The sequence below is a fragment of the Gadus macrocephalus genome, chromosome 4 (assembly GCF_031168955.1).
Source record: "Gadus macrocephalus chromosome 4, ASM3116895v1".
Classification (NCBI taxonomy): Eukaryota; Metazoa; Chordata; class Actinopteri; order Gadiformes; family Gadidae; genus Gadus; species Gadus macrocephalus.
Genome location: NC_082385.1, coordinates 6320875 through 6346783, shown reverse-complemented (window position 1 = coordinate 6346783; position 25909 = coordinate 6320875). Strand labels below are relative to the sequence as shown.

Sequence of the window (25909 nt, the reverse complement as noted above, 5' to 3'; positions counted from 1 at the left end):
TTTATATATGTTAGACATTTATATATGTTACATTATTTCTGTTTGTCTGTTGACACTCAAATTGATAATCTCCGATAATGGTTCTTGTTTATTTTACACAATGTTTAGAGAGTTTGGTTGTGTAACGGACTTTCTCCGCCCTGTGCTGTCGAAATATTTGGTGAATCTGATCTGCCTCTCCGTTTAGTCATCTTCGCAATCTGAAAGAAAAAATAATTTCCTAAGAATTTTTGCTGTCGCAATTTCCTTTACAGGTTAACAGTTAATGTTTTTCTAATTCTGTTGTATTTATTAATCTTTGGTTAAATCTTACGCATTTTGACTGAAATATAGGTAGGCCTAGTAGGCCTACAGACCCTACAGAAATACATTCCACCTCGACTTTTAGATCATTATTTCAACATACGACCGTCCACCTGGCCTTGACATCATACCCGTTTTAGGTAATTTCTCACGGAAGTGATTCACCTTAAGTTGAGAAATAACCATATCTTATACCGGTAAATTTCTCACAATGAGGTTGTATCAGAGAATGTCTAATATTCGTAGACGGGCTCTGGTTGTATGGGAAACACCACCCTCGGGACTGTTGCTCACGCATGTCTGTCTGTGACTGGGAAGTCCCGCTAGGGGGCGACAGCGTACCGACTTATTTGAATAAAACAGTTTTCAGCATTGCGAGGAAAATTAGATTTATATGACACAATGCTTGTTGTGGACTACCCACATTGATCTTTTGTCAGGGGTGTTTCATTTTACAATCACCCCTATAGTGGTGGAAGTAACACCATTCTTGTGTTCCTGATTATGTACTACATGACAAAGAACAGCAGTTATAAATACGGTTGCTGGCCGGCCGTTATAAACGTCAGTGGAGTTTATTTGACCATTTTTTAAGTAACTAAACGCTTGGCGTTTCAAATAACCAACAGCTACGGGCGCGAATTGATTATATCCAAATCCAACGGTAGATCACTATCGCTTTCCCTTTTTTAACACACCCAGGAAGGAAGGTGGATTGAGCAACGTGACGCAGAGGTCGGGCGTCGCTCCTCCACCAGGAGCAGCGAGCCACTCTCCCCTCGCTGGCCGACCAGAGGGAGCAACGCACGGATAGCAGCGGAAGCTAAGCGGCGTGATTTACAAGAAGTAGCCCGTGTCATGTTTACAACCGATGGCGATCTGTTGTCGTTGAAGCGAGAATGCCCAGGCGCCACGGGAGAAATAACTTGGGATTGATGTTGGATTTACAATAGAGGCAGGTTTCTCTTATTGTGCAGTGTGTGTTTATATGCATGCGCGCGCGTGTGTGTGTGTGTGTGTGTGTGTGTGTGCGTGTGCGTGTGTGAGTGAGAGAGTGTGTGGCGCAGGAGGAAAGGATGAGTGGAGAGCACCCGCGGCCAGATTCGGTCGTCTGGTTACGATTGAAAAGCTTGATCTTTGTGTGGCTTGAAACAAGCCACCTTTTCTCGGAGTGAGGACTTTAGAGGCGGTGCTGTGGCGCGCGGTACCAAGATGCTCCCCACGCAAAGGAATCGATGAAAACTCCCAATGAAAACAAGGAGGAGGGGTAGGGCTGCAACACTATGGAGGACAAGGAGAACAGTCTGAAAACGGCCAGGTTGTGGAGGGATGCGGCTATCCGATCGAGGAAGCTGCGAAGCAACCTGCGCCATCTCACCCTCTGCTCTACCGACGACCAAAAGATTATATTGCCCGATGATATTGGAGAGATTGAGGTGCTCAATCTGGGAAACAACTCGCTGCAGGAGCTACCGGATGGTCTGGGATCCACCCTTAACAACCTGCGTATCCTCATCCTCCGCAGAAACAAGTTTACCTCCGTTCCTTCTGTCGTTTTTGAGCTTGGGCAGCTCGTGGAACTGGACATGAGTCACAACTGCCTGCGGAGCCTGTCGGAGGACATCGGCCAGTTGAAACGGTTACAAAAGCTATGCATCAGTCACAACAAGATTCAGTACCTGCCATCGCAAATCGGGGCGCTTGAGGGGTTGGAGGAGCTCGACGTGAGTTTCAATGACATTCGTGATGTGCCCCGGTCGTTCATGCAGCTCAACAAGCTACACACGCTGGATGCTGATCACAACAAGCTCAACCAGTTCCCCTCTGAGATCCTTGCCCTGCGGGACCTGGAGGAACTCGACTGCTCTGGGAATAAATTTGAGACACTGCCAGGAGACATCACAAAGCTGCAAAAGTCTATTAAAATATTTTGGCTGAGTAGTCTTCACATTTCCAGGTTACCCGACACTTTCTGTCAGCTGCACAATCTCGAGAGCCTCATGCTGGACAGTAACATCCTCACTGCACTGCCTGCCTCTTTCGGTAACCTCCAGAGACTGAAGATGCTGAACCTTTCCTCAAACGACTTTGAGAACTTCCCCAGTGTCATTTTGAATATCACGGGATTAGAGGAGCTGTACCTCAGCAGAAACAGACTGACATCGGTCCCCGAGGAGATTGGGAAACTTTTGAAGCTGGCCAACCTGTGGCTTGACAACAACAACATCACGTACCTGCCGGATTCCATCGTGGACCTGGAGAACCTGGAAGAGCTGGTGTTGCAGGGTAACCAAATAGCCATACTGCCTGACAACTTCGGGAAGCTCGCCAAGGTCAACATCTGGAAGGTGAAGGACAACCCGCTCATCCAGCCGCCCTACGAGGTGTGCATGAAGGGGATCCCCTACATCGCGGCCTACCAGAAGGAGCTCGCCCACTCCCAGCTGGCCATCAAGCCCAGGCTGAAGCTTGTGTTGATGGGAAGGACTAACAGTGGGAAGACGCTGCTCAGGCAGAGTGTGGTCGACCAGCACAGGGGCTCGGCCGGCTCCCCAGGGAAGAAGGGGATCGAGGTGACCAACTGGGTCGCGGACGCCGAGCGCAGCCTCACGTTCTTGGTGTACAACTTGTCAGGGAAGCCGAACTACGACCTCATCAAACCCTTTTTCCTGTCGCCGGGCGCGCTGTACATCCTCGTCGTGAACCTCAAGGCGTACTCGCCCAGGAACTTCTACGCGCACGTGGGGTATTACCTCCACCTGCTCACTGCCAAAGTACCCCACGCCGTGGTGTGTCTGGTGGGCACGCACGCCGACCTCTGCGGCGAAGCGGAGCTGGAGGGCAAGGCCCTGGACATCCACCGGCAGATCTCCCTGCAGGAGAAGGCGGACGTCCAGGCCCTGAGGAGCCTCTTCCTGCAGGTGGACCAAGGGCTGGAGCAGGGCTTCAACCTCCGCTCCTGCAGCCCCCACGTCCTTTTCTACGGCGTCTCGGACCGGAGCCTGCGGCGGAAGAAGACGCAGCTGCAGTACATGCTGAACCACCGGCTGCAGATCCTCTCCCCGGTGCTGTGCGTCAGCTGCACGGCGAGCCAGTCGAACGTCCAGAGGCTGCGGGAGAAGCTCATGGCGGTGGCGGAGCACCGGGAGATCTTCCCCAACCTCCACCGCGTGCTGCCCATGAGCTGGCAGGTGCTGGAGGAGTTGCACTTTAAGCCGACGGACCTCTGGCTGTCGTGGTGGGACTCGGCGCGCCTGGGGCTGCAGGCGGGGCTGACGGAGGACCGGCTGCAGAGCGCCCTGTCCTACCTCCACGAGAGCGGCAAGCTGCTCTACTTCGAGGACAGCCCGACGCTGAAGGAGTACGTGTTCCACAACCTGCCGCGCTTCATCGCCGTCCTCAACGTCTTCTTCCAGCGGGACCAGTCCACGCTGCTGGACCGGCTGCTGTCGGAGGGGGAGCGGGGGGACAAGGGCCGGGTGAGCCTGGTCACGGAGGGGGAGAAGGGCGAGCGGCTGAAGGTGACCCACCTGCAGCACCACCTGGAGGGCTTCCTGCAGCACGGCCTGCTGCCCTCCAACGTCATCCGGCTGCTGCTGCGGCCGCTCATCCAGACGCAGCAGGACCTCCACCTGATCATGGAGCTGCTGGAGAAGATGGGCGTGTGCTACTGCATCAACAAGCCCCGGAGCAAGCCCCTGAACGGGGCCACGGCGTGGTACAAGTTCCCCAGCTACGTCAGCGACGAGGTGCCGCGCGCCGAGGCCTGGATGGGCGGCCGCGGCGGCAAGGAGGAGCAGTGTCCGCCGTTCTCGGTGGAGCAGCTGCACATCGAGTACAGCTTCCCGCTCGTCTTCCCGCCGGGCTTGTTCACGCGCTTCAGCGTGCAGATCAACGGCCACGTGGTGCAGCGGTCGGACGGCCGCCACCAGATCTTCGCCCACCGCGGCAAGGTGCCCGTGGTGATCAGCCACCGGCCGGCCCGGGCGGGGCCGCAGGCAGGGACGCTGTCCATCGCGAGCCACGCGTCGCTGCCCAACATCTGGACGGCGTGGCAGGCGGTGACGCCCCTGGTGGAGGAGCTGAACGTCCTGCTGCAGGAGTGGCCGGGCCTCCTCTACTCGGTGCATATCCTGTGTTCCAAGTGCCTCAAGAATGGGTCGGCCAGCCCGCACCGCTTTCCAGGTAATGTCACCATTGTGCGACTTTGAGATGTTACTCAAATGTTTGACCTGTTTTAAGCTTGTTCGTGATAACCAAACTCTTTTCTAATGGACGATTACATTGAATGACTCGATTGCATTCAGTGCATGTATGTTACATTATAATATTCATGGTCATGACAATGCATGATTGCTATCATGTGTTCACAATTTCTCACCGTCACCTTTGGATTTCCTTACCATTTAAGTGTATGGGAAGTTTGGCTCATGACAACATTTCACAGCGCAGTCTCACAGTTGGAAGTCAACTCAATTCGAAGCAATGCAAGTGCTGATGTCAGAGGAAGCTGTGACTCCTGTTCGATGGAAACAGCGGTGGGAGGGATATATGACAGCAGAATATCAACAAACAACATTGACTGTTTTTGAGATAAGTTTAAGAGATTAAGGCAACAGTGGATCAGACAGGCGCTAACTAGTCAGTATGAATCATAGTTTCGGCTCTGCAGTATAGCTCAATCTGTCAACATTGCATGACATGATTATAATGACATTTCCTGCATTGTTTTATGCAAATGATATACAAATTGCATTTGCAATGGTAGAAGCACATTGTTGTGTTTCATCATTACATTGTTTCAAATACGCTTTGCTGTATTAACAAACGACCCTAACAAATCAAAGGTCTACTCAAAACATGGATACTAGCAAACACAGTTAGATTGGCGTTACTATTTCATCTATTTTTCATGGACTTTAATGCATTTATGGCCAGGACAGTGAAGAGAAAGTGAGACAGGTCAGTGAAGAGAGTTAGACAGGTCAGTGAAGAGGGAGTGAGACAGGACGGTGAAGGGTGACAGGACAGTGGAGAGAGTGAGACAGGACAGTGAAGGGTGACAGGAAAGTGAAGAGAGAGTGAGTCAGGACAGTGAAGAGAGAGTGAGTCAGGAAAGTGAAGAGTGACAGGACAGTGAAGTACCTCAGGAAAGTAGGTGGACAGGGAGAAGAAAGGCCAATAGCAGATTGGATTTTGACCTGGGTGAGGGTTTTTGAATCAACCCTTATCAATCTTCTGGAATAAAATGGGGTTTTCGTAAAAGACTCACACTGTTGAGCTGTTAGCCCTTGTTAAGGATGGTTTGGTCCAAAAATTGGACAAAATTTGTTTGTTTTGGCAATATCACCCTCTCTTAAGCCTTTCAGGATGTAGTGTAATGAGTCCACATTTCTGATATTCTCACATTTGATTAGACTCTGTATCTGGCTCTGCTTTGTTTAACAGCACTACCTCTCACATCTTCTCCCTCCCTCGCTCTCTCTCTCTCTCTCTCTCTCTCTCTCTCTCTCATTCCCCTTTCTCTCTCTCTCTGTCTCTCCCTCTCTCTCTCTCATCCCCCCACCCCTTTCTCTCTCATTCCCCCTTCCTTTCACTCTCTGTCTCTCCCTCTCTCCCTCTCCCTCTCATTCCCTCTTTCTATCTCTCTCTGTCTCTCTCTCTCATTCCCCCCTCCCTCCCTCCTTCCCTCCCTCCCTCCCTCCCTCCCGCCTGCCCGGGTCTTGGATCGGCTTTAGGAGTCCTGGAGGATTAGTTCATGTCTACGGTACTGCTGCTGGTCTGCATCATTACACTCTAGACGGCGGCGGTGGCTTTTATGAACAATGTCTTAGCCGGGCGTAGCTCTGGAGCTTCTCACAAAGCCAGCTGGCTCGGTCTCCGGCGCACTAGTCCCTGACACGGACCAGCGATCATGCTAATACATGGTAATAACACGGAGCTTTAGGGACTGGGATCCGATGGAGCGGGCGGGCGGTGTTGGGGGCAGTGTGGGGACGGAGAGGGTTGCCATAGGCGTTGTTTCACGGCCACCAGGAGCACACAAAGAGCACTTTTGTAATCGTCTAAAGCGCTTCATTATTGATGAGGTTAAGGCCCAATCCCAATCCTACCCCTTAACCCTTCCCCTTACCCCTTCAAAACAAGGGGGAGGGGTAAGGGGAAGGGGTAAGGGGTAGAAATGGGATTGGGCCTAAATTGAATGCAAATCAGCCGCAGGACCCAGGCACTACCGCTGTCCTGGGCCCATCTGTCGAAACGTGTTGCCTCGTAGATGCGGTCGTAACGATGACACTATATGTGTCTGGCACACTCTTGGTCCTAGTCGGCAGTAGCTTAGGAGGTAGAGGGGGTTGGATGGTAACCGCAAGGTTGCTAGTTCGATCCCTGGAGTGTCGAGGTGTCCCTGAGCAAGGCGCCTAACCTTAACTGCCTCCGGCGAACCTGCTGTCACCTTGCATGGCTGACACTGCCGTCGGTGTGAGAATGTGTGCATGAATTGGTGACTTTTAGGCAACATTGTAAAACGGTTTGGGTAAAAGTGCTATATAAATGTAGTCCTTCCATTTACCATAGTCTTAATGAGGCATAAGAAAAATAGACATCTTTAAAGCCTAAATGCTAAAAACAAAATATCATGATTGGATGTAAATAATTTGATCTCATTTTTATTATAGATGATCAGAATATCATAACTTCACCAAACGTGTCTTCAGAATAAAAACGCTTTGTTTGACAAAAGAAGGGATCCAAAACAACATTTTAAATTATTTTCACACATAAGAACAACAGCATAAGGATTATATCTAATGTGTGATTTACATAACTACACTTACATAATCAGCTCAGTGTAGGGCACCACATTAAAAGCAAGTTAAAGGTTGTTTCAACAGAACACAATAAGTACCAAACAGATCCCCCGACCACACCACATTAACAACACATATTTTTATTTGAAACATTATGACGGTGCTACGGCCCCTACACGGCTCCGCTGTCCTTTTATGGAGACGATATTCTTGTCTGCGGCCGTAGCAGCTGCTGCAGCCTCCACCCAGCAACCTATGGAACACTGGCCCTCCATCGGTTCAGACGGCTACCGCGGCGACACCTCGACCGCCAGAGAACACCGGCCCGGCTTCCCTCATTCCCCAAATAGTTGTGCTGTAATGGTGCAGGACCACGGGACCACATGATGGAAAGGACTGCACTTATCTTTGGTGCTGGGGGAGTTGTTTTCGTTTTAGGTGCACCTGTGTCGTTTTTTTCCATTGAGAGACAGACTTTCACCTGGCTTTCATGTAGCCATGAGTGTTTTTCTTTTCTTTTCTTTTTTGTTCGACTTGCCCAGAGGTTTGTGCTTTTTTTTTATGGGCTTTTAAGTTCAGAGACATTCCGTTGAAAGAGGATTCGCCCTCCAGTTTAAAACAAGCCATCCAAACAAACATCTGTGTTGTGTTCATGATCTTTAATAATAGTATAGCAACGCTCACTGAAGTCGTCTTATATTATAGAAACAAATTTTAAGGTTTAGAATGCTGCATGGTTATGCAACACACTTCTCACATCAGTCACTTAAAAGTCTATAAATGATCATATTGAAGCAATGTTGGATAAACGTCTACATTGCTACTTGTCGTCTTCTATATCTTGAATGATGAGGTGGAACAGCGACGCAGATCAAGACATCTGAGGTGAAGGTTGTCTGGACCGCTAATCGCCAAAAACTGGCAGGTTGCCCATGGCTTCCTGTTGGAACTATCTTGTCTGATGAGCAGAATCCTCTCAACGTCAATATATCACTTCCATTGAAACGGCCCTGGTCATATCTGCTTTTCCTGTCTGGTCTCTAGAATGTTCTCTGGCATTCGATGACATCGTGTCTTTCCAAATTCTGTGTACTGTCGACAGTTCAGTTGCAGGCCTTTTGTTGTGGGTATGATATCTCAGGTCGAGAAATGCACGGAATGTCTTTTTAAAAAAGACAATTCAACTGGTAAACTCCTTTTTTACTGGATGTTTAGTCTAGTGAGCTTTGGGATTTCCTTGAAGGGTTCATTCATTGTCGAAAGTTGATGCTTTCACTTGAATGCAGCAAAGCCATTTCATGTATTTGTGTTAGGCCTTCAGTGTTTACCACTGTAGTTTACATTTGTGGCAGTGGGTTCCGCCATAACTGTACAAGTAAAATACAAGAGAAGAAGCAGTGAAGCAGACAGAGGAGGGTTTTCAAACATAGGTAAATCCTCCCACACGCCTCGGTTTCCCAACCCATGCTAAACTGATAGAGAGACTATGTTCAAGGAGGAACACTGCTTCGCTTCAAGTGGATCTCTGGACTTGGCAGGTTGAGCACTTCTCCTAGCCTTATGTCAGTCCGTTGGCAGAGCCAGGCATTAACGCTGCACAGGTTCAATGGTTTGATTCCCACTGGGGCAACTCATGTTAAGAAATGCATACCCTCATGGCTTTTGAAGTCCGAACGGTTGGCATAGGTTTATTTATTTAGAGTAAAACTCTTTAATGGGCTACAGGGCTGCCCCATCACTGTACTCTTCCCCCCCCCCCCCCCATCTCCAGTCGGAATCCATGCCCGTTTCATCCCTCTGTTCTGGTTTGTGTGGACAATAAAGCTCTTATCAGTCCTACATGTCAGCCGAATTGTACAGCAGATTTCCGATTCCCATCAGTTCCCACTGGGGCCACCCATGGCAACGCATGCACTCCCAGTAATTAAGGCACTTTGGATGCAATGAATCCATCGATGGCATATAGAAGAACCCTGACACGGTGCATCTTGCCATAACTGTTGCGGTACATCGATCGGACCGGCGAACAAAAGACTAGACAGCAGCGATCTAGATTGGAGGGACACACTGTCTTAACACTGCTACTGTACATCAAACAATTAGCCGGCTAGTGACCAGCTAACGTTCCACTGGCTTGGTTTAAGAGCCTTTTTAATGGGAGCTGCGTTGACTCAATTATGATAACCCAATAAGGCAGAGAGAGTGTTATCATGGAGGCTCTTCATGTACTCTGCAGCAACGCCTCCCGACAGGCAAGACAGGACAGGAGGACGTGTTTTAATGCTTCAGCTTCCTAGCCTGCGGGGCCTGTATTTCCGTCTCTCTCAGCCTAAGGGATACACTGATGTGGGATTTTTAATCAACAACTCCTCAGTATGTTGTACACTAGTATGACATGGGTGAGATGGTGCGAAGGATCCCTAATGTATGTTGCTATGTGGGATAGCAACAAAATACATTGGGGATAATACAAAAAATAAAGTAGTAACGGTAGGGCTAAGTAAAACATAAAATACGAAATTTGTGGTACTAATTAAGCAGTTAAAAATAAAGCAACCACAGGTAGAAACAATCACATCCATCTGGTGGACGGGGGAAGCTACCAGGTTCCAGTGATATGCACATAGACACTTAGACTCGCTTTCGTCTGGAAGTCCTTGAGGTTTTACTAAAACAAGATAACGCACGCTCCTCTGTCAAGAGGTTTCGACCAGCCAGTGATCGATTCCTTCCAGTGCCAAGCCTCCAGCGGACGTGAAAGTGAACCACTTTCCCCCCGTCATACCCGGCCCGACCCGCAGCCACTAGGCTACGCTGGCCATAATCTGTTGAGAGGATCTGTGTGGATTAGGCCGGGAGTTACCGGCCTCAGTGGATGACCAGTCCCCCCGGGCCAACCCAGGGGATTTTTATAACAAAACATTTTCATATTTTTCTGCCATGCGTGCGTTATTGTTAATTAATTTGAATTCATATTCATATGCCGTTTCCTTCTGCAACGCAAATTTTTATATGCAAGGATTGTCCTCGCTTGTAGGTCGCTGTGGATAGAAGGGTCCGCTGAAGGTCAATTTGCTCACTGAGTGACGTATTCAGTGCATACGTGCACCTTGTTTAGTGACCGTTTTCATAGAGGATCTTTGTCTCCCCCTACTTCACATCACGCTACTGTCAAAACCGCTAATTGCTATTCACATCACCTCACTCGTGTCACTATGACGATATTGTATTCTAGAACAAAAAAAAGACGATCATCTTGGACATACACTACATGCAGGTAGCTGAACGATGATCTCAACAGAGAGTTGACAACAATCTCAACTTCACAGGCAAGATATAGAGCAGCATGCCACAGCAAAGCAGTGGGTCAGCAGTCCTCCCCAAGAACATTTTGTGAACTTTTGCTCGTCCTGGTCTGTTGTTGTTGTTGTACGAATGCCAAGTCCTAAACGGAGAGTTCGTTGAGCTCTGTGACCGTCCAGAATGTGTTGGAGGTTTATTGTGAAGGTGTGTGTGTAGACCAGACTACTGAGGACAGATATAGCAGCCCTGGAGGATCAAACCTGGCCTGCAGATCACATTTCAGTGCAGTATAACGGCTTCTGATGTAGTTCAACTCAGTTCACCACAGAGCTAAGGTAGTGATTCTTACAGAATTGAAACTAAATACTAATAAAGTACCTCACAAGGACTTGGGAAAGGAAGGAATAACAAGAGGGAGACATAGGTTTATTGTAATTATGATTCAGATTCTATTTGAGCTGCCCTTTTATTGTGGAAGACCGTCTAGCCTGACTCGGCTTACTCAGGAGGACGAGTTCAGGTTGTAAGATCTTAAGTGTCTCTTTTGTACTCAAGCGGCCATGCTCTGAATAGCCGGCTCATAGTTGGCTGACAGTTCTCTGACTGTTCTCGTAAGATTAAATTCGTTCGGGAACGACAGTGAGGTGAGTGATTCAACCACGCGTTTAAGAGAACAACGCGAGGAGCCAGTTGGCTCATGTTGACTGTTGATCGAGCTTAAGCTCTTTATGAAGGGTTTTCATCGGCTTCACACGCATTTGACCAAGGAACCTAAGACTGATACAGGCTGCCCCTAGGGCTGTTCTTATTCAGACCTCCACCATAAACGTTTCATTTCAAACTTTGATTCCAACATCTAGGTGACACACTTTGGTCTTCTCATACAATTTTCACACTGACAGGAACCAACTTTCAGCATATTCTTTAAAATCAGGGGCTCACCAATGTAATGTTTGTTTGCCACACATTTGAATTAAAATCTATCTGCGCCAGCATATTTACTATTATAAGCTTTTTTTATATATACATTTTGACTTTTGTCTTGTATTGTCTTTTACTTATTGTCATAAAGTTGTATAAAACATGAGAAATATCCCCCTTTCTGTTGAGCGGCTGAATGATCAGGAATGTTGTCCTTCCTGTACCAGTGAGGTTATGACCCCTGTAGCGGGCAGGTGATCATTCAGAGACGATGAATCCCGTTACATCACCGCTCTCTAAGTCAACTGCATTAGCCAAGTCATGTGACTCCTGCGGTAGGCTTTTAACCCAACGGTGATGTCATCACTGCCAGAGACCTGTAACTGCCCTGTTGTCATTTGGCTGAAAGGAGGTTAAGTGTTAGCATTTGACTAGCTTAGCTTAGATGAGGATAGCTTAGTTGGCTAACCAGATAACAAAAACAAGAGTGGTAGTAGAGAATGCATCTACAGTATCTGCTATACTGCATCCATTATTAGCATTGTTCTATACACATTTAGTTGATTTATTATTAAGGAGATACGCGTGATTTGAGATTGCCTGTTAAATGTAAGCTCATTGCACAACACATTTTAATAATGAACTGAGACCAACACAGAGAAACTGAGACAAATGCACTTGTGCATATGGACCCATAAACACTGACTTTCAAAAGTTAAAACTACATTTATTGAGCCGCTTATCCATATCCCATGACTTGGTCACGTCGGTGTTGCATGCAATAATTATCATGTTCTGTACTAACCGACACTGTGTCGATCTTGTGATACACAAGATCTGAGCAGTGTAATACTAAAGGAATTTAGTAGGAATATCAGGATTAGACCTCACCACGCCATGGGTTATGATGGTATTGGACTCAGCTCTCTTTTTCCTCGTTATTATCCATATTTATATGGGGTTTATATGGACAACCTGCCATTTTCGGGACAGTGTCGACAGACAGGAAAGGGGATTGAAAGAGGGGAAATCACATGAAAATATTCTGTATGTGGATGAGTCGTAGCACCCACCCAAGCTACTACTATTACTACTACTACTAGTATGCCTATAGTAATTGTTCACTTGGGAACATTGATATTACAGGCAGAAATTGGGTTAAAAATTATTTGTGGAAGAAGTTGGGGTCACAAGATATTCCGGATTTAATAACCCAGGCGTGGTTGTCGCAGGCTGCACTACAGTAGCACGACTTGTCTGAATAGAAGGGGAACCGTCACGCTCAGCCCTTTCCTAACACAAGAGCGTACCACTTCATCCACGTGCGATACATCAACTCAGTTTACGACCTCAATGTTCCGAATTGGACCAACAGAGAATGGAAATTCCCGAAAAATTAGGACAACGGTCCGAACTTTTCTAACCGGAGTGCGTAGAGGGCAAAGTGTGGGGTCCGTATTTTAGACTAAGGGCCCACACTGCCCCCTGTAGGCACCACATGGTGTCAACAAGCATGGCGCTAATCCTCCGGCTGAGCCGATGACCTTTATCACACAGCTGCTGCTCCCCGCCATTGGCCTCAGCCATTCATTCTCACTGCTCATTGTCTGCCAACGTACGCTACAATTAGCATGTGGCTAACGGGTGGCACAGCGGCCGCAAAGGTTTAATCATACATCTGCAGTCCAACAGCCACTGGTCTTTACTCCGATGAGTGCGGTTAAGGTGTTGCCCTTCTGTGATTTAGAGCGTTGTCGGCCAGTGTCATCGGGCGATTTATAACATGAGTTGTGGTGGCTGACCTCCTCAACTCGCTCCCTAATTTTAGCACCCATTTGGAGGCCCTAAGAGCCCTAACCCCTACCTGCCCCCTGACGAATTGTATATGAACGCACTGTACTTAGCTTTGAATATACGCGTCTCATATGTGTCTTTATGGTAGATATTAATAATAGATATGTGGATAATTAACAGGGTGCTGCTGAGACACAGCCACTCTACCCTGAGTAAACACAGGGCTCATCTGTCTACAGGGTCATAAGGCAATTATTCATCCATGAAAGTCAATATGAGAGAGTATGTCACAAGCTTGGGTCGGTATTCAGGCCACCGTACAACCCTGTTCCTCAGCTGAACTTGCAGGCCTTGTGGGCACCCGGAACCTGAGCTGCTCTAACTATTTCTATTCAGTGTGTGAAGCTCGAATGACCTGACCTGTGTTTGCGACGTCAAACTAAATGTCACTACCCGCCGTCGTACGTCTGGAGACTTATTTGAAGGTTTGTGGTCGTGTTTGCTGTAGGTAGGACTGTAAGTGCTGAGTAGAGAAGCACTTGAAAGTTCAGATGGGTTGTGTGTTTACTTTTTGGTGTTTACTCGTTGCTTTTGGCCGCTGGCTTTATTTGTTGTCTTATGTGTTTTCGCACTAGTTTTATCTCAAAAATACAATTTGGCCACTGGCTATAATTGTTGTGATACGTGTTAACGTTCCAGCTCGATCTCAAAAATACATTTTGGCCCCTGTCTTTTTGATCGAAATAAATATCGCAGATCTTTTCAGAAACAACATAAGGTAGTTATAATGTCAGAGTTTTCAGTTTGGCCGTTAACTTTCTCCATAGGGACTGCAGATGTTCCAGCTACAACTGTACTATCAATAGTCTAGGTAATGATAGACCATACAGAATGGCAACAAGAAAAAAACTGTTATTAGCCTTATAGCCTAGAATTGACAGTTATAAGACATGTTTGGGCGTGGTTTAGTGAGTTCTACAGCTACAACCTTTATTGGCGACTCAAATTGACCTGGAATCACCAGTTAACATTCCAGGCCCTCAGTATTTTTCTGTTTTCTTTCCAATTGGCAGGGACATGTACATCAATGCCAAAGTCCCTGTTCTGCATCTTTGAACATTCAACATTTGAGAAGATAATTCGGGACACAGGGTTGTTGCCCTCGACTCAACTCAATGAGTAAATAAAAGACATTACAAAATCCATCCAATAATCTAATTCCATCACCTTTGTGACATTAGAATCAGGGTTTAAACAGCCGGATGGAACAAACTATTTGGCGGGCTCTGTCCATCACCCGTCTAATGCGGACACTACCGCTTGTGATGTCACAAAGTGGATCCATTATGAAATGGCTGCTAAATAACAGCTCATCAACCTCACCCCTGGTGGTGAAGGAGGGACCCTTTAAACACATGATCCTACACACACGCACACGATGGTTCCTTCACGGCCTGGACCCTCATGGTCAACCCTGTGTGTGACCCTCAGAAGCTTCAGCTGGTCATTAGGGAGATACAGTCTTTTGTGTCCTCATGGCCATACCCTCCACCACAATCACACCCATTGTGCACGCTGTCGCCCCACCCGGCCTCCGCAAGCCGGTCCCCAGCTGCCCCCGTTCCAGTGTCCACTCGAACCACTCGACCCAGCGGAACACTGGATCTGACACCAAACACAGAAACCAAAATAGATGCCACTGATAGTTGATTTTTGTCGAAGCCCGGAAAGGGAAACATGATACGGGATTAATTTGCTGTTGACGAAACCACACTCTCCCCCTGCGTCATGAGAGACATTTTGCATGTCTTTTTGTTTTTGCTTTGTTTGAGCTTGACGCCTGTACTCAGGTCACAGCAAGAGCCCTACCCTGTTTGGGGAGAGTCACTAGGAAGTTTATGTTTTGAGTTTGGTTTGGACCACCATTGCAGTTGGCCCAATGTATATTCTGGGCAGATAATCACAAAAGGGGCTTAATGAATATTGGGATTTTCATGGGCTCTTGAAATCGCTTTGTCCAGTGTGGTAAGCTGACTGTGACCTAATATGGTATATCCTATTCTTGGCCCCAATTCGTGACCGGCCCGGTGTTCTGTAATTATGGCTGTGCTGTGTTTGATGAGCATAGGATTAGTAGGGTGAAACAATCCCTGTTTGGTTTACCAGTCCCCTTTTTTCTTTATCTCAGAAGGCTATCAGTGAAGAAAAAGAAACTTGAAACCCTTTTGCAAACAATCAAAACAGAGTGACATCATCGCAGTCATTAATGGAAGGATAAACGGGAGAAGGAAGTGACATCAATACCGCATCTCAATGTTTTGTCTGTCTGAATTCCTGTCACAATGGTTTTCTGGGCGGATGGTTCGTGCTCAGGCATGTTCTCTGACGGTAGAGACCTTTCTCTTTCAGTGGAAGCTCTTAGTCTAAATAGATCCATTGTTTCCCAAGACAGACTGAGGGCAGTCCGTCTACCGGGGTGTATCTTATTGATTTTGGTTGTAGCACAGAGACACTGGAGTGGTCTTAAAGGGGTTTGCACTGATCTGGTTTTAATGGGAGGAGATGGAAACTGGCTCGCTGGGGTGGATTCCTTACCAGAACTGGGTCGGATCTATTTTGAGGCCCTACACGAAGGTGGTTGATTCAGTCAGGGGTTTTCAAAAGGTGGGACAGGAACCACAGGGGACGGAGTGGGTCATGGGATGGCCGCAATCCACGGCCTGTTTGTAATGTTAATGCGTTCACTTTTTTGAACTGGTATTAAGAATATACTAATGCGTGGCAGGTCTCCCTCCTTGGACAAATGTACATACACACGATCCTGGCAGTTAAAATGGGGCATAATGGGTGAATGGACCAACTGTAGCCCTCTCTATTACAGACCAGCCAAAAGATCACCCATGAATTATCTTTCATGCTTGAGATTCATCCAGGGAATATAAATGAGCACCAGACACATTGGTATTGGTAGAGTATGTGTTCCAATTCGAGAAAACAATAAAACACATCCTGTGTTTCACTGCGCGTCTGCTTCAGTTGAGCAGTGAGAATTTGTATTGTGTTTTAGTTGAATGCAAACTTATATTTTTGTAAATAACATAGCTCAAACTGGTTCACTAATCGTAGGTGTGAAATAAGAGTGATTAAGTTTGAATTCCATCTGAGTCCGATGACGACAAAGCTTCCGACCGAATCTGACTCCAGTGACTGTACAGTAACCACAACGACCGGCAAGGCTCACAATGCAAAGGGAGTAGGGAGAGGAAGAGGAATGGGGGGGGACGGGGGGGGACCAAGTGTTTTGGAAACTATTTTGAACGGATTCTTCTGCTGTTGGTTGAAGGCCAACCTCCCATCGAGGGTTTCCTGGATACAGGAAAACATCTCTTCCTCCAAGCTGTCCAGAAGGAGACGTGGTTTCCTTTCATGGTAGCGTAGAAACTGTGCTTGGTCAGAACAACGTTAGCAGTGGGAAAGTTTGGAGTGGAAAAATCCCAGCCACCAGAGATAATGAGGCCGGTCTCCCCGTCCACGTAACTACATCGGCGTATTAGTAAACAGCGCAATATGGGAGTCGAATACATATCAGTGTATCAGTAAACAGTACAAGACAGGATTCAAATTCCAGGGAGGGGATGTGTGCAGTTCATTCACAGCTGTAACTCGGCTTCTATTTCATTTTTTGATGGTAATTGTTATTTCTGATGCTCTAAAGCGGGGGAATTTGAGGCATTAATAAGTGACAAAAACATAAATCAGTCCTCAATCAAAAATATTTAGGAAATTTGAATTAAATCATTGATGTGGATTAACAAACTGTAATCGAGTGGGAATTTATTCTTTGTCAATAGTAACGTTTCAGAATTCCATAACATCTGTGATAGTGGCAAGGAAGAAAAGAGAAAAACTAAATTATATATGATTGATCATCATTGACCTTTCTAAGTTTCGTTTACAAATCAAACACCCCTTCAAGTCTGGCTTTCAATTCATCTGACATAACATAAGCAAATAAATGCCACTTTAATGATTGTACAGTGGTTATCAGTACTATGGGCATCATGTCTACAGGATGTGATTGCTGAAGGGAGCCACATGTTTTGTGTCTGTGGGATGTTTGCTACAGCTTGTAGTGATGGGAGCAGCAGATGATAAATTCAGGTTAATCTTGTAGCGGCGCAGGGCAGATTACACTGGCAATGGACCTGATCTTTAGCACGCATTAAGCACACAAAGAGGAATTAAGGAGGAGTCAGACAGACCGAGGCAAAACAAATAATAACTTGATCCATGATCATTTGGTTTGAGAAACACCATAGATCCTATGCTTTTGTACAGGCTCATAACAAGCATAACTGGAGATTATATGAGAAAATAACTACACAAACGCCTTAAAACTGGATCTTTTACATTCCTAGATATTCTTAGTATAGTGTTCCTTTCAGAATTTTTGTGATTATAAAAGTGCTTTTTACTCTTATGGGAATTATTTGCTAGAATATAAATCTGTATTAACCCCTTAACGGAACTGATTTTTTTTTTTTTTTTGAGGAGAATGAATATAAATTGTTCACTGGCCCAGGAGGAAATAGTAAGGAAACACCTGTGCTGTTTTCCTCTGCACAGGAAGGCCTTGCGTTATAGAACTTGTTAGGACAAAGCCACAGAGCACCACCTTCTGGGATTTGCTGTGTTGCGCAGTCTTTTAAATTCTCCACTGTAATATACTGGCCCCTACTGGATAAACGGGGAACCACTTGCAAGCAAACCATGTCATGTCCTGTTTAAAATGTAATCATGCTTTACTAACACATCATTAGTATGCATGTGTTTACATTATTATAAATACATGTTCATGCTATTAATGATACCCATCAACATTATTAAGGACGTATAATAGCGTTGTTATTGACATCGAGGTCCTATTTCTCTGTTCCTTTGTGCGTTCAGGTGAGCTTCTGAGTCAGACACGCCCCGAGGGCCTCACGGAGATCATCTGCCCCCAGGGTGGCACGGAGCGGGTGGACGTGGCGCTGGTGTACCCCCCCACGCCCACCGCCGTCAGCCCCTGCTGCAAATGACACGCTGGATCGGAGCCGCAGCAGCCGCCCGTCTACCATTGACTCACCGGCTGGCTGGCTGGCTGACTGGCTGACTGGCTGACTGACTCACCCCCTCCCTGCTTTATCTCATCTAAAGCTGCCTCTTGTCACTTTGTGGGATGATTTTGACATTTTTAAGCAGAGACCACCAGGTGTGAGGGGGATGAGTCTTGATGAGACGTTTGAAAGTCGATCCGCTTGTGACGTCACTAGTTGGGGTGGTCCACCTAATGGATGTCACAACTGGATCGATCTTTAAATAGCTTGTAAGCGTCACTAGAATCTTTACTGTTCACACTTGTGCAAAAACAAGAGCGGTCAAACCAACAGTCCTTTTGGGTCCTACCCTGAACTGAACCAACAGCTCAACCACCAACATTAGCGCCAACGGTATCTGTATCATCTGTATCATGCATATCACTACTTGGTGCAGTGTTCAATCGCGCATCAGAAACTCTTTTCCCTCATCATGACGCTTCTGAGCCACCGTACATCCATCCGCCTGGATCTGTTTTTTTCTGTTTTGTACTTTCCTCTCATTCACCAAAGTGAAATGTTCCGCTCTCACGGGTCCTCAGCATGTTCAGAACCACAGTATTGGGAGACCGTACATCATTCACGTTTCACACAATAGCCAAGAAGGAAAAGATGATCTCTCGTCGGCTCAAGTAATTCAGTGTTGTTTGTGCACGCCTTTCTAACAATCATACGGTCTCGAGGGAGATTCCCAGGTGACGCCACTCGCTCAAACACGTAGGGCTCCAGAAGACGTCCTCCGACGCAACGCCCAGTGGGAACAAGGAAGAAGACGCCTTGGGAAAGAACACCTGGGATCAGGCTCTCCGAGGCATGAACAGGAAGGAGTGCACCAGACTGTTCACCTAGTGGCCATATTAGTAAGTTGGGTGGGACAACCCGAAATTCGTTCTGAATGAGACTGTGGGGAAAACTTTAAATATTGTACTGAGTTGAGTTGTCATGGTTTCCAAAGATTCAGGAAGGTTATCCCCACCCTAATAACCAATATGTCTGCCATGTGAAGATGGTGTTTATGGGTGCTGGGCATCAAATTATAGCAAAGTAAAATCACACAACCCTTGCCTTCGTGTTTTATCTGTCTGTCATCACCTTTAAATAAATACATTAACACTGAAGAATAATTATAAAAATGATGATTGGTGGCCTTAAGTATTTAGTAAATTCCGGGGAATAACTAATTTCGTAAAATACAAACTAGCATCTTAACTAGGATATTGTACCCATTGCATTTGTACACCACTTCTATAACATGGGGAAACCTTTGAATTGTGTGCCAACAAAGTGTCTGTTATTTGTACCGAATAATAATGAGAATGTATTTAAAATGATTTTGTCAAAAAAAACTATTTAAGAACTCAGGCAACAGTTAAGATGATTAATGTTTAATTTCTCGAGTGCCGCATCACAATTCTTAGATTAATGCACATTAAAGTGCAGAATTACAAACATGCAACGGAACCGACAAACTCCTCTGAAAAAAGGTTTGATTGTTCGATTTTTTTTATCTCAACTGTACACTTTTATCTAATCGATCGTGTCATATGGATAAGGTCTTATTTGGAAGCCAACGGGCTAACATGGATATGCATGTGCAACTGAGTAAAATTACAATTACGGCATAGTTGTTTTAATGTCTGTACAGCCCCCATTATGGAAAACAAATGCCTACATAATCACTCATCCATCTCGTCCACTCATTTTGTTCATATTTATAATGCAATCATTGTGGCCCGAATCAGCAAGTCCACACAACTTTACAGTAAAACGTCACGAAGAGAAGCCGCCTTGAAGCCAAGGAAATGTACATTTCAATGTCAAAATCAACCGATGCAATATTTTCACCATTTGTTTCATGACCAATCGTCGTCCACTGTTGCATATCTTATGTAACCGTCGCTAAGTGTACTCCTCTTCACCTGTCCAAAAAGACGATGAAATTGTATTTAATCAAGAGATAATCCTGGTATGTAAAAAATATGTTATCAAGGCTTTCCTCTGTAAGTCTTCATGACACTATTGTGGTCTTGTATAGCAAGGTTTGAATGCATCAAAGTACGTTTTTTCAGCTGTATAGAAGAAAAAATGCTGTTATTGGAGGGCACTGTTTTTCTGTTGTACATAATATCTTTATTTTTGTATGTTGACACACAATGCTTGGCCCTTATTTACAGTGCAATGTGGTGCATGGCTCACGGAGACAGTGGGAGAGTGCACAGACTGTTTTATATGTAGCCAACTAGGACATCTCCCAATGCAATGTTGAATACCAAATATGAATAAACCCACTACAGGTTTTAATATATGCATCCGTGTGTTATTTATTTCTCTGGCTAAATTACTGTAGAGCAGTGTCTGGTGATCTGAGCTGAATACTTTACTCATAGTATTATACATGACCAAAGACATCAAGTAGTTGATATGTAGCATATGATTCAACAGTTATAAACGTCACTTTGATTTTAAGATAAAAACGCAAAACTACAGAACAAATCCGAAAGAAATATCGTCAAAAATAATTAACGTATTGTCATACATATATTATGTTCAAATTAATAAGATTCCTACGATAAAATATATACATATTTTTTAAAGGATCATTTTATTTACAATTGGTTTGGAAAAAGCCATAAAATCAGAACAATTAAGATATCTACACTGGTCTGCGTATAAAACTACATATGAGCGCTTGTAACACGGAACGCTCGCGAGACTATTTAACAGGATAACGTCTCCCGGAAACTCGAAGAACTTCCTTTTCCCTTCCGTGGGTCGAGAGGTAAGGTAGCATTGATGCACGCTGGTCAACAATCCACATCATCTTATCAAAATCTTAGGCATCCTTTATGTTTGAGTTGTGCGGTGAATAAATTGTAGAAGTATTCTTGTTAACGAAGCACAGATGTGTATATTAGTGTTTTAAATATAGCTGTACTACCACTGATAAGAAATGTTTCATCAGGCGTATAGCTGTTGGCGGCCATTTTTGCTCGTGTTAATACAAACTTTCATCTTTAGAGTTACTAGTACCGCGCTTTATTTTGTATGAACACCATTCTCGCATTGTATTAGGTCTGTGTAATCGGCTAATGTGGGAATGTTAAATTGGCGAATGTGTGCATGTTAGCTTGGTACTACGGACAGCTAACTGCTCATTCATATGGAAGTCCGGAGCGTAGAAATGCTTTCTTCACCTCGCTGACAATCCACGTTTCTTTTCAGATCCTCAACATGGTTCGCTACTCCCTAGACCCCGAAAATCCGACTAAGTGTGAGTATAAACATAATGGATCCCTTCTCTATGCGACTTGCTGGATGCGATGATGACTCCTTAGGACACCTTTGGATTAAACATGAAAATAACAGAAGACTCACTGAGTTTCCTCAGTTCTAAACGTGGGCGTCCGTCCTATTATCGTGTTTCTCTAAAATATTGTGTTTTCTTTTTGTAGCATGCAAGTCAAGGGGCTCCAATCTCCGGGTGCACTTCAAGGTAATATGCTATGCTAACTTCGAATAAACTTTCATTACAACGCGTATCAATGACCTAGTTTACTAGAACACTATCAACTGTTTATAAATTGCTGTCTCTAAAATCTATCGAATGGCTTTATTTGATTCCAGAACACCCGTGAGACAGCTCAGGCCATTAAGGGAATGCACATCCGCAAGGCGAACAAGTACCTTCGTGATGTCACCATCAAACACCAGTGTGTCCCCTTCCGTCGTTACAACGGAGGTGTCGGCAGGTGTGCCCAGGTGAGAAGGATTAGGGATTACCATTTTCACTGGTTGGGGACAGGATTGTTTAGGCCATTTGCCTTCAACAAGTTGCAATGATTACATCTTAGGACACCTTTGGATTACACATGAAAATAACAACATCATTTGATCTGAGCAGCTTTATATGGCTAAAAGTAAAAAATCTACTGTTTAAGTTTTGAATGCTAAAACCGTATTGTGATGCTCGTGTCTTCCAGGCCAAGAAGTTCGACTGGACACAGGGTCGCTGGCCCAAGAAAAGCGCCGAGTTCCTTCTGCACATGCTCAAGAACGCAGAGAGCAACGCTGAGCTCAAGGTATTCATTTTCACATCTTACCAGAGTTCATTCACTGAATGAGGTGGGTTCAGTGTTAGTAGTATCAGTCAGTTTACAGCTCTTGAGCTGTAAGGACCAAACCTCAAGTCTATGGCAAAGCTGGTTAGGGTTACTTAAAGTTAATTGATAAATGGTTGCAATGATGACAACTTAGGACACCTTTGGATTACCCATGAAAATACTCACAAGACCTGAGCAACCATATTTTAATCAACAACTTTTCTTATTTGGGGGGGGGTAATCTTATAAAGTGGGGATGAAGTGGTGGGAGTCTAGACATTAGATTATAGTAGTTTCTTGTCTGTGAACAGACTAGGTAACCTGTTTGACGGTTGATATTCACCAAATGTGAAGGACTGTACTTGTCTTAAGCTGGATGTTAAGTGCAATAGTATCAAGCTTGACGTATTGCACTTAAAGTGCTTTGGGATGACCACAAGATTTCTCTGTGGTTTGATTTCATTCCTGATTATAAAGCAGACTTGTAGGAGGCAAAGGCTTTCTCTAGACCACTTAATGTTGAAGCATCAAACTAAAACATTGCTGCTGTTCAGAATGGATGGTTAGAGTGTAGTCTGTCCCTTGTCATTAGACAAGGCAAGTATTCACTTATTGCAGAATTCAAGCACTGGAAATGCTGTTTAGCTTGTGTGTAGAACTCTAGCCTTTTCCCATGCTTTAAATGTAAACACTTGCATGGTAGGAACATCATATCTACAGAACAAGGGTTCGTTTCCAAATGAAATAATTAAAACTACCTAAAAAAAAAAAATTGACTTGGGGAAACGCAATATAACTTTCTGCTCTCGGGCTATGCTCCTCGCTCATGTGGCAGGGTCTGGACGTGGACTCCCTGGTCATCGAGCACATCCAGGTGAACAAGGCTCCCAAGATGAGGCGGCGTACCTACAGGGCCCACGGCCGTATCAACCCCTACATGAGCTCCCCGTGCCACATCGAGATGATCCTCACGGAGAAGGAACAGATCGTCCCCAAGCCAGAGGAAGAGGTCGCCCAGAAGAAAAAGGTAAATGCGGGAATTTGAGTTAAGACTTAGTGGAACTAATTTCCTCCAATGCAAGTGTTTGCTTGTTTGTTATTTGTGCGAAAGTTGGCTACTCTACCGTAGACATACGATTTTTGCACTATCACAAAATGAACGTATAAATCAGAAGCTCCATACATTAATACTTATGGACATTGGACTACTGCCTACTTTTGTGTTTACATTTCTGTGAAAATGGTTGCAATGATGACAACTTAGGACACCTTTGGATAAACCATGAAAATACTCACAAGACCTGAGCAACCAACTAAAAGATGAACCAAACCGCAATTTATTGATGGTAAACAATATGAGTGGAAAACTAATAAGTGGTTCCTTCGATTTTGCAGGTCTCGCAGAAGAAGCTGAAGAAGCAGAAACTTATGGCACGCGAGTAAATGTAAATAAAAATGGGACACTTAACAACATCCATGTTTCCTGTGTTTGTTATGTTCACCTTCTATTGTTTCAATGTTGTGTGACTGGTTATCTGATTCTGAAAAACCACAAGTAATGCTTTGACATTAAGATGGTCTATAGAAGGTAATGCTGTAGGTCTAAATGAAAGATGAATGCAGATTACTGCTCAAATTGCAGCTTGGATGTCACTAGCAAAGTTGATCCCTTGTATTTGGTGAATCGTCGTGTTTAAATGCCTAATCAACTGTACATGACTTCAGTGAACTTTGACACTGGTTTAAGCCCATTAAATGCATGATACACATGGGTTTTCAGACTATCCAGAGTCACAACCATATTAGTCATGTTTTCAGTAGATGATCAGATAAATATGACATGACTGGCTAGCACTTTCCAAAAGGTCTGCAACTTGTACAGCAAAAGGGTGGGAGATATACCGGTACTTTGATTCCTGTAGTCCTAACCTCATCTAGCGGTGAGGTAGCAACAGTATCATCACACTTCTCCCGCCAATGGTGATTCGCTACTACCTAGACCCCGAGAAGATATCTTAATAGATATTAAGGGCTACGGTATTAACACTTTTGCAAAAAATGGACTTATTCAAAGGCTGAGAAATATTCGAGACCTAGATCATGGTTTCTCAACGGGGGCGCTACCGCCCCCTGGGGGGCGTTCGCACAACCTATGGGGGACGCTGGGTAGGCTACGTGATTCCATTTTTGGAGGGGCGATTTTAAACTCATTGTTTATAATTATTTTGGGTGTAAAAATAGGCTACCTGAAATAAATAACCTATTTTCATTTATTGGTTTCCAACCCCTCTAACGTCTCGGCTACTTTCTACTGTATGCGCAGTGGAACAGTGATAATACAGCGCGGTTCGGTCCGGCACACGCCCGGACTCCCATTACATCAGTTATCGTCAGTGATCTCTAGCAACGCTGATAAACATAACCCAAGTTCGCGGGTTAACAGTTCAATAACCAACACAATCAAACATGGCCGATGGAAAGAGAAAAATATAAAATGTTTTCCTCCTTCCTCTTGCTGTTCAGTTCCAGCTGCTCTGAGCGTAGTCTCCACTAATGGACTGCATTTCAAATCCAAAATATATAGGCCTAATTAGGCCTCTGCGTGCGATCTTCTCTTCTCGCCGGTGAGACATTTGCATGTCATGAATATTCATGAATATTTTTGTATTTTTTGCACCGGAGGCAAAAAAGGTTGAGAACCACTGCCCTAGATAGAAGGTTGGGAGTCTTTCAGAATTCTGTTCTTCTAAAGCCGTGTAGCCCGTTAGGGAGGGTATTGGTGATGGTCACATTTCCTGTTAATGTGAGGAATACATTTAATTAGGCCTACTTTCCAAGCGTTTCCATGTCTTGCGGCTACTCAATATTCCAGTTAGTCTACAAACATGCTATTCGGCACTATTTTCTCCGCCTTGATTATTGGGGTGCCTCTGTAGGCCTACCACCGCCGCACTTATATTATCAGCTGCTTCTGGCTGGGTCGTCTTCGCGGAAGGGCTACCTGTCAGTGGAGCAACACCTGTAGAAATATAAGACCCGTGTTACTATTCTGTTCCTTCCATACATGTCCTTGTTTAAATAAGATGTGGATAAAATTGTCTCAGATAGGCCTTTACCTAGGAAAATAGGTTGTAGGCCTATGCACCGGTTGAATGTAGGGATATGCAGTAGCCTAAAATAGAGCCATAATATCCAACCTACAACCCAATTAATATTTGTTTTACTAGTGGAAAGTTGGTTGCACGCCGGATTTAAATATGTTTGGAAAGTAAGTTGTGCCAGAACCGCGGAATAATCACGGAAAAGAGCTTAACGCCGTATCAGTAGTTGGGCACAAGATGGCGCTGTTGTATTAACGCCAAATAAAAGACATTGATAGTCAGTCTGGTTCCCATTGGACGTAGTAAAATGATCCGTTCTCAGGCCACTTGAGAGGTAGGGCTAATTTAAAGACTGGGATAGTAAAGTAACCTTTTAAATGTTACTAATTAGGCCTACTGGAAATAAATGTTCTCAGGTTAGTTCAATATGGAAGGCCAAT

At 45.1% G+C, this 25909-nt stretch overlaps 2 protein-coding genes, 1 long non-coding RNA gene and 4 other non-coding genes across 7 annotated transcripts; all 7 read left to right on the top strand.

Annotated features, from left to right (window-relative positions):
• Nucleotides 1-694: 694 nt before the first annotated feature.
• Nucleotides 695-20569, top strand: mfhas1 (multifunctional ROCO family signaling regulator 1). The gene is made up of 2 exons (XM_060049706.1): nt 695-4488; nt 18081-20569. Exons 1-2 carry the CDS (start codon nt 1587-1589, stop codon nt 18209-18211), a joined length of 3033 nt encoding a protein of 1010 aa, XP_059905689.1. The 5' UTR covers nt 695-1586; the 3' UTR covers nt 18212-20569.
• On the top strand, nt 4496-14065 carry LOC132455751 (uncharacterized). Its single transcript, XR_009525328.1, has 2 exons — nt 4496-14001; nt 14033-14065. It is a non-coding gene; the product is annotated as an uncharacterized LOC132455751 (long non-coding RNA).
• A 417-nt stretch (nt 20570-20986) lies between the features above and the next one.
• rpl17 (ribosomal protein L17) lies at nt 20987-23841 on the top strand. The gene is made up of 7 exons (XM_060049708.1): nt 20987-21047; nt 21491-21539; nt 21721-21761; nt 21893-22027; nt 22249-22347; nt 23204-23395; nt 23764-23841. The coding sequence occupies exons 2-7, from the start codon at nt 21500-21502 to the stop codon at nt 23809-23811; spliced, it is 555 nt and encodes a 184-aa protein (XP_059905691.1). The 5' UTR covers nt 20987-21047; nt 21491-21499; the 3' UTR covers nt 23812-23841.
• Nucleotides 21584-21651, top strand: LOC132456684 (small nucleolar RNA SNORD58). Its single transcript, XR_009525550.1, has one exon. It is a non-coding gene; the product is annotated as a small nucleolar RNA SNORD58 (small nucleolar RNA).
• LOC132456683 (small nucleolar RNA SNORD58) lies at nt 22100-22170 on the top strand. The gene has a single exon (XR_009525549.1). It is a non-coding gene; the product is annotated as a small nucleolar RNA SNORD58 (small nucleolar RNA).
• Nucleotides 22503-22568, top strand: LOC132456681 (small nucleolar RNA SNORD58). Its single transcript, XR_009525547.1, has one exon. It is a non-coding gene; the product is annotated as a small nucleolar RNA SNORD58 (small nucleolar RNA).
• Nucleotides 23613-23678, top strand: LOC132456682 (small nucleolar RNA SNORD58). The gene has a single exon (XR_009525548.1). It is a non-coding gene; the product is annotated as a small nucleolar RNA SNORD58 (small nucleolar RNA).
• Nucleotides 23842-25909: the final 2068 nt, after the last annotated feature.

What these genes read in the sequence shown, in the direction of transcription:
- mfhas1 (XM_060049706.1), top strand. Translation starts at nt 1,587, where the DNA reads ATGGAGGACAAGGAGAACAGTCTGAAAACGGCCAGGTTGTGGAGGGAT. An exon ending in CAGCCCGCACCGCTTTCCAG is followed by an intron (nt 4,489 to 18,080) that starts GTAATGTCACCA and finishes TTGTGCGTTCAG; the next exon opens with GTGAGCTTCTGAGTCAGACA.
- rpl17 (XM_060049708.1), top strand. Translation starts at nt 21,500, where the DNA reads ATGGTTCGCTACTCCCTAGACCCCGAAAATCCGACTAAGT. An exon ending in ATCTCCGGGTGCACTTCAAG is followed by an intron (nt 21,762 to 21,892) that starts GTAATATGCTAT and finishes ATTTGATTCCAG; the next exon opens with AACACCCGTGAGACAGCTCA. An exon ending in AGAGCAACGCTGAGCTCAAG is followed by an intron (nt 22,348 to 23,203) that starts GTATTCATTTTC and finishes CTCATGTGGCAG; the next exon opens with GGTCTGGACGTGGACTCCCT.